The 15072-nt window shown below is 60.7% G+C and overlaps 1 protein-coding gene across 4 annotated transcripts in view; it reads right to left on the bottom strand.

The window, feature by feature from the left end:
• Ccdc85c (coiled-coil domain containing 85C) overlaps nucleotides 1-15072 on the bottom strand; it is a 71071-nt gene that overhangs the window by 17732 nt on the left and 38267 nt on the right. For all 4 annotated transcript variants that reach the window (XM_026399442.2, XM_077799628.1, XM_026399443.2 and 1 more), the window contains exon 2: nucleotides 699-772. In XM_026399442.2, coding sequence (XP_026255227.1) covers nucleotides 699-772 — 74 coding nt within the window. The remainder of the gene's footprint in view (nucleotides 1-698; nucleotides 773-15072) is intronic.

Here is a 15072-nt window from a genome sequence, read left to right as displayed (position 1 = left end):
CAGTTCCCAGAGACACTGGGCATCTGGAGCTGGCCACTCACGGGCCAGCAGGTATGGCAGGGCCGGGGAGGCTGAAGTTAGGCCAGGCATGAGCACAAGCAGAAAGGTGGCTAGAGGGCCAGGCAGCTGGACCCAGACACAGGGGGGTGGACCAAGTCTCCCATCACCAGCCCACACCCACCCCACCTGCAGCAGGGAAGACACCTGTGTCCTCCAAGTTCACAGAAGGACCTGCAAGGTCAGACACCAGACACCACACCTGCTCCCTCACCTGCCCTGACCAAGGCTCCACCCGTGTCCCCACACACCTGCTCTGCCTCCACTGTTTGTGGGTGTGGGGCCAGGCCCTGGGGGAGAAGGGTGGACCCCAGCCCAGAGAGGGACACCAGCAGGCGGGACATGGCGAGGCAGGAGGAAGGCTCCTGCAATGCTCGGCCTGTCTGACAGAGGGCCAGCGTGGCCTGTTCTCCCCCCACTCTGCAGTCCAGGGCCTGTGGAACCCACACAGCACAGTGGGAGGGGCAACCCTGGAAGGGACCCAGGTGGCGGCAGATCCCCCACGGGGGCTTCCCAGCAGCGGCCCAGGCAGCAGCGGGTAGGTGGGGGTCACAGACTGCTGGGGGAGCCCAAGGAAGGTGGGACGGGGTGGCCTGGGGCAGGGCCTCGGTGAGTGGCCACCACCCCTACAGCCCGCCTACCTGTGGCAGGAGCTTGTCACCCTCCAACAGCTTCACCTTGGTCTCCAGCTGCCGGATGTAGGTGGACGAGGCATCTGTGAGGACGGAGGAAGCAGACAGCATGTTAGCCACCAGCGGACTCTCCCTCAGCCGCCACCTGGTCTCCCCAACCTGTACCCTGGTACCCATTCAGGGTGTGCCTGGCTCTCTGACCGGGACTCCCTTGCCCACCTGTCCTGGGGTGACTCAGGGAAGCACCACCTCTCCTACACAGCTCCCATCACTAGGTCAGTCAGGAGCCAGGTGCTGGACACCCTGCCAGACCCTTGAGGGACACTCCCCAGTCATGCAGCCCAGTTTCTGAACTAGGCCAGGAGAGGCCAAGCAGACCCCCAGTGCAGACGGCTGCAGGAGGGAAATCTGCCTGCCCTCCTCCACTCCCCGCCCCCCCACCCCGCACCACCGACCCTTGACCTCAGGAGGCACCAGGGAGACCCTCTGACCAAAGGCAGCTGTGGAATCTTGCCTCAGGGGACTCAGGGCTGGGAACAGACCCCACAGGTTCCTGCACTCCAGGTGGACAGAGGGGGCTTGGATGTCACAGGAACATGAAGCGTCTGTCCAGCCCCAGCACGAGGCCCACGGACCCCAGAGCCCGAGGGGTCTTCATGTGTAATGAGTGCTATCCCCTGTCCCCAGAGCCCACCAGCTCTAACCAGGGGCCGGATGGGGCAGCCTGGGCAGCTTCCTGGGTGGCGGTTTGGTCATGACCCCACAAGGTCCTGCCTGGTAAGGTCCTCCAGGAGCCCATGCCCTGGTCCCACACCAATGCTCACTCCCTGTGCCTTTGATCTGCCTGCTGTGGGTCACTTTGTTCCCCAAGCACAGCCGGAGGGCCATGGGGAGCCCTTGCCCCCTCAGCCAAGGTCCACAGGGCCCGGCAGAGCATCTGGTCCTGCCTGAGCAGCATCAGGCCCCCAGGCCCAGCCCCACACACTGTGGCTAGGCCCTCTGTCCCCCTCCATGCCCAGCGGTCACTGCTCAGGAATGCACAGGCTCCTGGAGAGGAGGGGACCCCACCCGCCCACCCTGGGGGATGATAAGGCAGCTCTAATGAGGATCTGAGGCTCCAGCCTCTCCCACCTGCACCAGAGCCCCAGGAGGCAGCCTCTCCACTCAGTCCCGCCCGGGTGGTCTGGCAGGGATCCTGGCTAGCCCGGTGGCCACCACTATAAAACAGCCTCAGTTGACTTACTGGTCAGTCAGTGCTGAGAGCAGCCTCACACTCCCCCACCTGGCACGAGGGCAGAAGGCTGGGGCCCAGGGGCAAGTGCGGGGAGGCGGGCACACCTGGGCTCCCAGACCTCCCTCCCATGCCCTGGCAACTGGGGCTCCCAGAAGGCCATCTGGGCACAGTAGGCCAGGTCACTCCAAAGACCACACTGAACGAAGACAAGCCCCAAATGACCACCTGTGGTCCCCGTCTGGGGAGGGATTAAGGAAGGGGACAGTCACCGCCCCATGTCACATGCAGCAGCCCTGCACCCAGAGCTTCCTTAGACCCTCACAAGGGTCAAGCACCCACTGTCCGCATTTTCTAGATGAGGAGGCCACAAGGAATAAAGTATCCCTGCTCACAAGGGGATGCGCTCTCTGCCCCTCCCAGCACCCAGGCCCACCCACAGGTCAGAGCCGAGAGTCCCCAGCTGCGGGGAGCAGCTGGAGGACCCTGGAGGAGCGGCCTTTTCTGGGCAACCCCCCCGTCAAGCACTCTGCGGAAGCAAGCCCTGGGGCGCAGCCACAAAACCCTTACCCACCCCATAGGTCAGGGCTCCCAGGCACAGCACTGAACAGAGGAAGAGATCCAGCCACCTGCATGTGACCACCGGCCCTTGTCTGGTGCACTGCCCTTTACAACCACAGGACCATCCAGAAGGTGGGTGTGCTCCTCCCGTCTCCCTCTGTGGACCTCGGTGGAGTGAGCAAGGAGCTCCCAGGGTTTCCCTTCTGCGCCAGACCACATTTGGAGTCATGGATTGGGACCGAGTCCCATCCAGCCTCGGCACCTCTGTTGGGTGGCCCTGCCCCTGTCTGAACCAACAGGGTCTGAGACCAACCTCCTCAGCCAGCAGTAGGAGGACAGAGCAAGGACAGGCTGGCCCTAAGAGAAGGGACACGGGCTGCCCACAAGTCACCCAACCATGCCCCACCACCCATGGCCAGCACTGAGCCTTAGGACCCACAGGCACGACCCAGCAGGTCACCTGTTGTTACTACCAGGCCCACATGAACATGGACCAGAGCCCAGCCCCAGAAAGCCCTAGAGGCTGCACAGAACAAAATAAAAATCAGACCACAGGGGTTTGTTGGGCTTTTCCTTTTTAATTTCAAAAGAACAACACAATAGTCTTAAAAATACTTCTGACCATCCACTAATTCCAATGGAATCTATCACAAAGAATTAATTCTAATTATCAAGACTGCTGACAGATCTATAGTGGCCAAAACTGGAAATAGCGATTAGTCCAATAATAGCTGAGCGCACCCTCTCCCCATCACGTGCTAAGGGTTAGGAGGAGTTTCTCTCCGGAACAATGTGAGAACAACTTAAAATGCCAGTGGAGAGAACCGCACTCAAAATTATCTGCATAATAGCTGCGGCATTTAAAAATATCTATGCACTGGGGGACCAGGCAAGGTGGCCACGCCTGTCATTCAGGGACTCAGGAGGCTGAGGCAGGAGGATCACAAGTTCAAGACCAGCCTGGGCAACTAAGAAGACCCTGTCTCAAAATAAGAGGCCTGGGGGCAGGGAGGCAGGCAGCTCAGGGGAAAACGCCCCCGGGTTCAGCCCCTGGCACTGCAAGAAACAAATCCACACACGGACACAGATTCAGGAAAGAAGTGCATCGATCACTACCAGGAGTGTTGCTGAGATGAGGAACAGTGCTTTTAAAGTTACCTTTAAAATAATTCCTTGTCAATTTTCAAATAATCTACAGCAGGAAGAAATCTTTCTTTTATAAACTAAGAGAATGGGTTGCATCAGGCACCTCCCCATTTCAGGGTCCTCACTGGGCTCACAGAGGTGCAGCTGATCAGGGGTGGGGGACTCCAGCCTGACCCTGGCCCCACCAGCTCCCAGGGGACCTTCCCAGCAGCCCTGACAACGTGTGACATCACCAGGCACCTCCCAGCTCCTTGGAGCTGGCGTGTCATTAGATTAATGCCAGGGCTTTCAGTCACGAGGACTGGAGCCACGGGGAGGGAAGCAGCATCTCCCAGAGTGGCCACTTCTAGGCAAAATGAGAAGGTGACCACAGGAGGGACCCTGGGCTGAGCTGGCCAAGGCGTCCCCTTAGAAACCCCCCTGACAACTCCTGGGGTCACTAGGACCAATCCTGGGGGTTCCATCCAGATCCAGCTCTCAGCTCACCAGCTTCCTGGGACTGGAAGACAGCCCTGCCTGGCCCTCCTGGGGTGCCCCCTCCCCTGGGTGGACAAGCAGGGGACGGGGGCACAGACCTGCAGGGTCTGCCACAGGCTCTGTTCTAGTTCTGTGCAGGGACCGGCCGGTGACCATGAGGCCACCCTGCCTTCCAAGAAACTGTAGGCAGAGGGGCTGGCTCACACAGGCCCTCTTGGCCTGGCTTCCTTCCTGGCACCATGATGTCACCCCCAGCCTCCTCTCCAGGCTTTGCTGTGTCCAGGTGACAGGAATTAAGGGCCAGGAGCCACATCTGACCACCTCCATAAACCCCCCCACCCCAATCAGCTGCACATTAGTGGTTCACAGGAAAAAGCCAGAAACAGGAACACCTCCCTGCCTTGCAGGATGTCCCCAGGCAGCCTCCTGGCTCTAGAGGCCATAAGCCCCCATGGCCAGCAGCCATGGCTGCAACGAGCTCTTTGAGAGCAGTGGACACAGCACACCCCGAGCTAGGAGGGTGCGGGGAGGCCAGGAGCCGCAGGGGCCGCACACAGAAGGCCGAGCTCAGGTCCGCGATCTGACTGCAGCATGTCACGCGGTGACCTCAGTGACCTCCCAAGGGCTGGGAGCCTCTGAGGCAGCCCAGGAAATAAAGAAGCCCTGGGTCATCTGGGAGGTGACCACAGGGATCCCAGGTAGGGGGTGGAGACTGGAGGCAGGGAACGGAGGAAGCCAGCAGGAGGGGCACTGGCCTGCGGTGCTGGGGGCTCAGCACCACCGTCCAGGGGCTCACAGGCCGGCACAGACTACCTGGACCCACCTGAACCCTGGACACGAAAGCTCCGGGGCAGGCTTCAGGGACAGGTGAGGTGGAGGTGAGCTCAGATGGTGACCGCCTCAGGGCGTTGGGGACATGCCAGCAGAGTTGCCCTCCTCCAGGAGGAAGCAAAGTTGGACTCCACCAGGCCCCTCCCTGGGTCCCCACAGCTCAGCCTCCCTCCCAGCCACACCTCTCTGAGCAAGGTCCTAGTTATGGCTTCCTTTGTCACTTTCTGGAAGGTCTGGGGACCACTGGCTTTGTGGCAGATCATTAGCAGGAGGCCCAGCCACACCAGCCTCGGGCCTCCTCCACAGGCCGCTAGGCAGCTCGGCTGATTAAACTCTCCTCCTTCCACTTCATTAAGGGGGTCAGTGGCAGCCCCAGGCTGGTGGCTCCGTGGGGGGAAGGCCTCATTAAAGAATACACCAACTCATCCTTGTCACTCGCAGGCCCCTCCCTCCCTGGGCTGCAGGGCTAGGACAAGTGGCTCCTGAGGGTCTCTTCCCTGAGCTGGCGCCCTCTGCTCCCTCCTCCCACCCAGGACCTACCTGGGCGGGGCCTGGCCTGCTGCAGGTGAGCCTGAGGGCCAGAGGGCAGCAGGCCTACCGGGCAGACTCCACACAGAGCAGGAAACCCAGCAGCCCCGGGGAACTCCCCTGCTCTGTCACCATGGAGCCACCTCAGTCTCTACCTGGGCCTCCTGCTTCCTTCCCAATGGTGACGGCACTGTCCCCAGTGTGCATGGCTCTCACAGGCAACCTGAGACCTTACCCACCACAGGGAGGTCCCGTCACCCCCATTCAAGGCACAGAACAAGGTCACTCGGGCCAGGCCAGGCCAGCAAGAATGGGCACCAGACTGACATCCAGGGCTGTTGGGGCCACCAGCTGCAGGGGGCTCCATATACCAGGGACTTGGAACAAGACACGGTTACTCCAGCAACAGCCACCAGTGACCACACCTGCTACCAGAACAGCCATGCGTCTCACACGTCAGCAGGGAGCAGACCCCCGGTTACAGGCAAGGATAAGGCTCAGGGAGGTAAAGGGGGGCCACAGGCCCCGAAGTGTTGGACTGGGTCTCCCTGCAGGCTCCAGAGGCAGCTGCCTGAGCCTTTCACCCCGCGCCAGCGCCCCTGACCAGGGCTCCACGCGGCAGCAGAGGCCACGCTGGCCATCCTTCCTGCAGTGGCCCGTCCTGCTTGGAAGCAGCTGGTCCTTGGATGAGTTCCATCCCTGCCGCCACGGCCCGCCTGGCAGGTTCAACAGGTCTCGGAGCTGGGGTACCTCAGGTCCAGGAGCCCTTCCAGCCCCCCCACTCCAGCAAGGCCAGGTCCCCTGGCGCAGGTCCACGGCAAGCCTCGGGGCTGATGAGGCCAAGAGGGGTAGTGGTGCCTCCTCGGGACTGCCTAGTCCCGGGACCAGGGCATTCCTAACGATCACCAAGGACCCAGTTCTCACAGAGCATGAATCCTCAGATCTGCGGCCCAAAAGGAGAGTCACAAAATCTCACAGCTATTCAGGCCACCGGCGAGCTCCCCGTCATGAGGGGAGAGCAAGCCGACAGCGGGCGCATGGCCTCTGCTCGGCCCCTCTGCTGGCAGGAGCCTCTGAGAGGCTGCAGGCTCCCGGTCGGGCTATGAGGAAGCTGCTTCCTCACCTCGTGCCAGGTAGCCCGCCCGGCCTCCCCGGATCCTGCAGGGCCAAGCCCTATGGGTGGCAGCACCTGGTCTTCCGGAGGAGATGAGGGACACTCAGCAGTCGTGACCTGCCCAAGGTCCACTGTGTCCTCAAGGTACATGGGGACTTGGGGCTCTCCCAGGGGGCCCAGATACCTGCAGGAGCGGGGGCGGCCCAGCCCACTCTGGGAGAGCCCCCAGCCACACTGCTGCAGAGCACGTGACCAGGCACCGCCCAGGCCGAGGAAACCAGGGATCCTTCCTGAAGGAGGCGGGCCCCGGGCTGGGCACCGAAGAGCGAGCAAGACCAACAGGCAGACGCGGGACAGGGGAGACCAAGGCTGGTCTGCACCCGGCACAGCCTGAGCAAAGTCAGGGAGGTGGGCACAGTCCAGGAGCACCTGTGCTGGTGCCCACTGGCCTCAGGGCCAAGCCAGTCCAGCTGCCTCTGGCAGACGCGGCAGCCCCAGCAGGCGCAGGCTGAATGGGACATGGACTCTGTTTATAGATGAGGCAAGAGGGCTGGGGGGGCACATCAGGAGTGTCAGGTTGCTGTAGGGATGCCCCTGAGCAGCACAGCACTGAGCTGTGCCGACTGGGCCCCCTCACCGAGTTGCCCACAGCCCACCAGTGGGGGTGCCCCATGGTCTGCCACCTCTGCCACCTCAGTGCCCTGCACCTGGGAAGGGCTCTCACATCCACGCAAGGCACTGAGAAGGGAACCCTCTTTCCAGTCACATCAACGGGCTTTAATGAGTATCTACTATGTATTCGGAGACCCATCACCCCTGCGAACCATGCCAAGTTACTGAGTACTTCCTGTAACTGCTAGCCCTGTTTCCTTCATTGAGAAGACACCTAAGATTCAGAGAGGTTAAGCAGCAAGGCCTAGGTCACACAGTGAAAAGACTGCAGGGAAAGGGTGGATCTATGAATCTATCCAGAGCGAAAATTCCACTCCACCTTGCTGATCCCCCACCAGCCTTGGGAGTCTGAGGCTCTTGGAATGTTAACCATGGCCACTGAGGCTGCTCATTCTGAACTCTGATCCTATCAAGAAGGAAGAACAACTTCCACCCATTCTCCCCATGAAGAAACCAAGGCTTGGAGGGGCAGAAACTACCCAGGCTCAAAGCTCCTGGAAGCAAGATGAGATCTGAAGTGTGTGTGTCCCCAAGCCTGGGGCTCTTCTGGGCCACCCACTGAGGCAGAGGGAAGGGGCTTTGGAGGCCACCTCCTTCCCCTCCCTCTCCTCCCCTCCCATCCCTCCTCTCCCAAAGCTGTCTGCTCCTCAAGGTACCTGGGGACTTCGGGGCCCTCCTGCAGGGCCCAAGCTCCAGGCCCTCCATTCTGGACAGCACTCACCTTGTCCATCTCTCCTCCAGGACCCCCCTGGAGGCACTGGGCAAGCCCCAAGCTTAAGGCGAGCACAGATCTGGAGTGAGGAAGGCTTCTGGGGCTGGCCGGGTCACCCACAGCCCACAGGCTGGCCCTCCCAGAGATGTGCAGACACAGAACTGCCAGGCCAGGGCCCCCTCTCCATCCCGCCTCCCGCAGCCCCACAGGAATTAGAAATGGAGGGGGCACGGAGCAGGGATGGAGTGGGGGTGGAGCAGGGATGGAGGGGGGGTGGAGCAGAGATGGAGGGGGGACGGAGCAGGGATGGAGGGGGGACGGAGCAGGGATGGAGGGGGGACGGAGCAGGGATGGGGGGGGCGGAGCAGGGATGGGGGGGGTGGAGCAGGGATGGAGGGGGCGTGGAGCAGGGATGGAGTGGGGGTGGAGCAGGGATGGAGGGGGGACGGAGCAGGGATGGGGGGGACGGAGCAGGGATGGGGGGGGGGACGGAGCAGGGACGGAGGGGGGGATGGAGCAGGGATGGAGGGGGGACGGAGCAGGGATGGGGGGGACGGAGCAGGGATGGGAGGGGGGACGGAGCAGTGATGGAGGGGGGACGGAGCAGGGATGGAGGGGGGACGGAGCAGGGACGGAGGGGGGACGGAGCAGGGATGGAGGGGGGACGGAGCAGGGATGGAGGGGGGACGGGGCAGGGATGGGGGAGACGGAGCAGGGATAGAGTGGGGACGGAGCAGGGATGGAGGGGGGATGGAGCAGGGATGGAGGGGGGACGGAGCAGGGATGGAGGGGGGATGGAGCAGGGATGGAGGGGGGGTGGAGCAGGGATGGAGGGGGGATGGAGCAGGGACGGAGGGGGGGATGGAGCAGGGATGGAGGGGGGATGGAGCAGGGATGGAGGGGGGGTGGAGCAGGGATGGAGGGGGGATGGAGCAGGGACGGAGGGGGGGATGGAGCAGGGATGGAGGGGGGACGGAGCAGGGATGGAGGGGGGATGGAGCAGGGATGGAGGGGGGGTGGAGCAGGGATGGAGTGGGGGTGGAGCAGGGATGGATGGGGGACGGAGCAGGGATGGAGGGGGGACGGAGCAGAGGACAAAGGGAAGAAGGAGCAGGGATGGGGGTGATGGAGCAGGGATGGGGGGTGATGGAGCAGGGACGGTCTTTTCAGTGGCCAGCAAGGATGGCTGTGATGTCATGACACCCTCCTGCCAACCCCAATTTCACTCATAATGACTTTAAAAAATGCTCTCTGGGGGAGGAGCCTGGGCATCAGTGTTTGTCTGAAAGTCCCTCCAGGTGATTCTAACACACCCCTGGAATCCGGAGCCCCTGATCTACGAGGCATGGGGACTGCGGGGACTGCTCTGGGGACTGCTCAGATCTGGCCTCTGGCCTCCTCCCAGGGAGCCCGCGCCCTCCTGGCCCTGCCTAGTCATCGGTGGAGCTGAGCGGCACAGTACAGCCACAGCACGGTCCACGGTGGTGGACTCAGCATGCAGGCCCAGGTCTGCAGGGAGGGGAGGGACACTTGCTGAGCCCTGGGATGGAGGGGCCAGTCCCTTCTTACATGAAGGGAAGGCCTGAGAGGGTGGGGAGCGGTTCCACTGCTGGATGTCAAGGGAGTCCTACCAAGTGCCAGGTACTCTGTGAGGGCCAGAATGACCACACAACCCCGCCTTCTGGAGCCCTCTGTCCAAGAGAGGGCAGGGCAAGACAGTGGGAAGGCACAGGAGAGGGGACCCCAGGGACCCAGCCATTTATAAGTGGTGCAGGAGGCTCAGCCGACAGAAAACCTAGGTGTGGCTGGAGGTGAGGGGATCAAAGGCCTTCAGAGCAAGAGAAAGAGCTGGGCTCCAGGCAGGTCTGCCAGTCCACACCCTTCCACAGGGGTGTGTGTGTGTGTGTGTGTGTGTGTGTGTGTGTGTGTGTTTGTAGGAATGTGAATGCATATATGCAAACACACATGTTTCTAGAGCAAGTGAACGCTATCTCAATAAAGCCATTAATTTTTAAAGGCTTTTTTTAAATACAAAATTTCAGGTAGGAAAATTTTTTTGTTTTCCTGTTTTTGTTTGTTTTTTGTAACAGGAATTGAACTCAGGGGTGCCTAACCACTGAGCCAGCCCCTTTTTATTTTTTTTTTATTTTGAGCCAGGGCATTGCTAAGTTGCTGAGGCTGGCCTCAAACTTACAGTCCTCCTGCCTCAGCCTCCCAAGCCACTGGGATTACCTAGCAGAAAAGGATTTCTTAATCAACAGAGATGGGAACAAAGTTAGAAAACAGCAGCCGGCGGGGTGGGGGTGGGGGGCGCAGGTGCAAGCCCTGACCACTGCAGAAATGGGCAGAGATTCCTGTGGATCCAGAAGGAGATGTAGGAGGAGGGGCAAAAAATGGTGAGTCACAAGAGGAAACCAGGTGGCTGAGAAGTAGGTGAGAAGATGCCCAACTGCAGGTGTCACCAAGGAAACGCCACAACAGTGAGATACCACCCAGTCCTCGGTGTGACAGAGGTGTGACGGGAACACGTGAGCCCAGGTGCCGCGGCAGGATGCTGACTACACAGCAGAGGACACACGCCCTGGCCCGTCCTGTAGCCGAAAGACTCACAGCCTCTGGGAACTACAGCACGGGGACCAAACTACAGCACGGGGACAGGCAGACAACACGTGCCCGCCATAGGGGCCGTATTCTCAAGAAATGGAAAGCTTCTGTACCTCCTCCCTCCCCGGGAGAACCCATGAAACACCAGACAGGTGAACACGAACCAACGGAGGGGACATACTGGGGAGTGACAGCCACCAAACTCTATTGCCGCAGTGTGTACAGGTACAAATAGGTAACAACAAATCCCACCCTGATGTGCCAGTTTTAAAAAAAAGGAGAAACAAACCAACTAGAAACACTCATCTCAACAGGGACGCGTCCTGGGAACCCAGTGGGGGGGTGGGGAACAAGTTCCCTGGCGGTATTTATATAAAGCAGACTGTCATCACCAGGCAGGAGCGGGAGGCGACCTACAGGAGAGGGGTGAGCCCCAGGCAGGGTACTCCAGGCGCCGCCTGCCCAGACAGAGTTCTTAAAAGGCCAAGATCTGAAGCGCAGATGCTTTACTGACCCTGTGATAAGGGGCAGCTGGGGATTCTCACTGTCCTCTAAGCTGAGCACTTTTAATCTATCTCTTAATTTTAAAGAAAAGGGAGAGGTTAACAAAGACGGTCAGGGCTGGGGATCTATCTCAGTCGGTGGAGTGCTCGCCTCGCATGCACAAGGCCCTGGGTTCTGATCCAACCCCAGCAGACAGAGGCCAGAGCAGGTCCCCTCCTGCCCAGCCTGCTGTGTGACCTTAGCAAGCCCTACCCTACTCCCAAGCCCCAGAGGAAGGAGGGCAGGAGGCCTAGAGAACTCAGAGGGCATCACAGGGATGCGACTCATCTCCTACCAGGCGGCATCCCTGCAATTAGACAGCGTGGTGGGGACCCACCCAGGGAGAAGCCAGACAGACCTGCGTCGGCGCAGCTGCCGGACTTCCCACTTCCCGTGAAACCAACAGCAGGGCGATTGCTGACCAAATGGTCACCAGCCAGCCGGTCTGATGTGCCCTCCTCCCAGAGTTCCTGGGGAGGGAACCTTCTTCCGGCCATGGAGAAGAGCCAAGTCCTCTCAGCCGGGGGCGGTGGCAAGAGGAGCTCATCGGTGCCCTGCACTGCAAACAACAGAAGCTGCAGCACGGGGTGGCCTGGGGTTCCACTCAGAAGGGGCAGTATGGCCTGGAGGAAGGAACGGGGTTGGGGGTCCCAGGTCCAGCAGCACCCTCTACCTGACCTCAGGCCTCAGCTCCCCCAGAGGCAACCTGAGACCCTGACTCTGCTTAGAGTGCTCAGCCTGGGCTGCTCAATGGCAGTCAGCCGAACAATGTCGCCCCAAAGAGTCCACATCCCGACCTCTGGATCTGTGAACGGTCTTTCCCATGGCCAAAGGGACTTTGCAGATGGGATTAAGGGTAGGGAACTCAAAATGGGGAGATGAGCCTGGATTAGCCAGGCTGGCCTGGCCCCACTGAGCAGCTGTTTAGAAACAGAGAGCTCATCCCAGCTGCCAGTGGGCGCTTGGCTGCTGCGTGGAAGGGCTGCAGGAGGGCTGTGGGGCCACCTGCTGAGAAGGCCACACACCTGCCTCCTCCAGGACTGGGCCACACCTGAGCCTTTATGAGGACTGCTCCAGAAGGCACTGAGGACCCCGGACCAGCCCCTGTGGGGAGGCCTGGGCTAGCGGAGGCCTGGGCTGGCTGCATGTGCAGGGCAGAAGCCTCAGCGCCCATGTGAGGCTCCCGACCTCCCCCCCTGGGGAGGGGCTGGCCAGCTGCAGGTGCCTGCACCTTGATGCAGGTGGCTGCCTCCCTAGCTTCCACCCCTGCTTGAGCCTTGTCCTGCCCTGGCTTTGCCTCACAGCCCACCTGGTGACCCTTGGGCCTGACTACTTCACCAGAAGAGCCGCTGGAGCCACTGCTCTTTAGACCCAAGGTTCTCCTCCATAAAGAGGGGGGCGTGAGCTTCCAGTGCTCAAAGGTCATGGGCAGCCCTTGGGCAGGGCTTGGAAAACCCTCTACTTCCTGCATGGCTCTTGGCCCTCTGCCAGGCCAGGTGACCACACACCCCTGACTAAACATCTCTGAGCCTCTCGGCATCCTCATCTCCAACTAGGAAGGACTGCCCGAGGGGTGCTGGGGTAGCAGGCCAGAGTCTTCACCAGCACAAGTTAGGGGTTCAAACCCAAAGGGGCCGCTCACTCCCCACAGCACCTGAGTAACTGACTTCCCTGAGCCTCGGCGTGGCCTCTGCAAGGGAGGCCTGCTCCTCAGGGCCAGCCTTGAAGGAAAGAGGCAGCCCCAGTCTTGTGCCTCACAAGGGTGGCCTTCATGGCTACCCATGACCGCATGCCAGGCCAGTGGGCATGGGCTAAAAGGCGCAGCCAGGCTGGGCTGGCACCGGTGACCAGACCCCAGTGAGGCCCTGGAGCTGGAGCGGGTGCTGCCTGGGAGCAATTCCCCAGGGCTCTTCAGGAATCTCTGCCTACCCCATCCCAGAGGTTGGCCCAGACATGGGGACCAGGGAGACCCGTCCTGCCTTCTTCCAGTTCTGTGCTCTGCAAGAGTGCGGCTAACTGGAGGGACAGAGCAGGGCCAGGCCTGCTGCCCACCCCTCCCCCACCACGGCACCTGCTGGTGAGCTCAGCGCCACATCCTGGTCAATCAGTGCTCCACATTGGGCTGGGGATGTGGCTCAACTGGTAGCGCGCTCGCCTGGCATGCGTGCGACCCGGGTTCGATCCTCAGCACCACATACCAACAAAGATGTTGTGTCCGCTGAGAACTAAAAAATAAATATTAAAAATAAAATTCTCTCTCTCTCTCTCAAAAAAAAAAAAAAAATTTAAAAAAAAAAATCAGTCCTCCACACTGTGTCCAGCCTCCCCAGCCTCACCCTCCCAGGCCCTTCCTGCTCTCACACCTGCCCATCAGCTCTAGGAACCGGAGGTGACTGTGGTCATCCCAACACACAGCTCTTCCACAGTCCTACGCCTCTGGCCAAGGCCTCCGCTTGTAGGGAGACCCCTTCCCTGGCCCCTGCTGGCCCTTGCAGGTGAGGTCCTGCGCTGGGTGTGCCGGTCTGGCACATGGGATATTTGGAGAAGACGTCGTGCACACGCCCGGGCAAGCCCCGCAGACTGCCTCCGGCACAGCACAACCATCCCCACGCCAAGTCCCAGCACATGGGCACTCAGGCAGGGGCACTGAGACTGTTGGGGACCCTCACTGTCCTGCACACAGGGCTTCTCTAGCTGCTTGAAACCCTGCACAGGGACAGAGCAGGGACCACGACCCAGCTGTCAAATGAGAACCCCTGCCAACAAGAGGCCACCCCCACCTGCCCAGGTTGGACACGGCCCCAGACTCAGGCTCCTCTTCTCAGGGCATTCAGCTCCTTCCATGGGACCAAACATCCACCTCGGGCTCTCGGAGGCGGAGGGCCACCCCTGCAGTCCCACCATGAAACCTGCCACTGTAAGGGGGCACAGAGGCTCCTGCAGTGACAGTGAAGCCCATGCACCAGAGGCCTGGGCTCCAGCCCTGGCCCTGCCACCACCTTGCTGTGTGACGCTGGGCAGGTTTCCTCCTCATTCTGGGCCCAGACTACCACTCTGGACAGCAAAGGAGTTGACAGCCTCCAAGGACCTTCCTGCACTGGCGGCCACCTATGGGAAGGTACAGGGGAGCCCGGCTCACCCAGGCAAGACGCCACGGTGCCTGCCACAAAGGCCAGCAGAGAGCAGAGCCAGGATGAGGTCAATGTTTGGTCACCAACAAAAACAACAGGCCTTGAGCCTTCAGAAGGCCAGCTGAGGTGAGTAGGAGGGGCAGGGCTTGAGGGAGCCACCCTCTGGTCATCACTCTGCAGGTGACAGAGGAGCGGGCCTCGGTGCTCAGCCTGTCCCAGCCTCTCCTGGACCAGGGAGAACTGGGGGACCTGAGGTGTCCTCAACACGTCCAGAGCCACAGGGAAACCCAGCAGCAGCACCAGGCCAAGAGCAGGTGCCCTGGCCCCAGAGCAGCCCTATAAGAACATGAGGCCATTGAGTCCCTTCCCCTCCCAGGCACAGAGCCAGCTGCTTGTCCCGGGCCAGATGACAATGATAGTGATTAGGAGAGCTGGGATTACAACCTGCCGGATAAAATAAAATTCCCATTTTAAGAGTCCACACTGATATATGTATTTTTTTTAATCCGCACACAGGTCAAAAAGGAAGCAGGGGCTCACGCCCAGAAGGAAGGAGGATGAAGGTAGAGAACACAGTTACCCCACCCGAATGTCTGCTGGAGACCGAGGTGGCCGCCTGGGCCAGGGTTCGGCTCAGCAGAACAGCGCTTGCCCAGCAGCACGAGGCCCTGGCTCCATCCCAGCATTGCTGGGGGAGTGGGGGGGATCTGCACAGTCTCCAAGTGCTCCCAAGAGTCAGTCATTATTGCTGAGTACAGTGGCACATCCATGGACAGTGAGGCAGGGGGACCTCAAGTTCCAGACCAGCCTGGGCAATGAAGCAAGACCCTGCC

Source organism: Urocitellus parryii, chromosome 6 (genome assembly GCF_045843805.1).
Source record: "Urocitellus parryii isolate mUroPar1 chromosome 6, mUroPar1.hap1, whole genome shotgun sequence".
Lineage (NCBI taxonomy): Eukaryota > Metazoa > Chordata > Mammalia > Rodentia > Sciuridae > Urocitellus > Urocitellus parryii.
The sequence above is the reverse complement of the archived record's forward strand: the minus strand, read 5'-3'. Positions and strand labels throughout refer to the sequence as shown.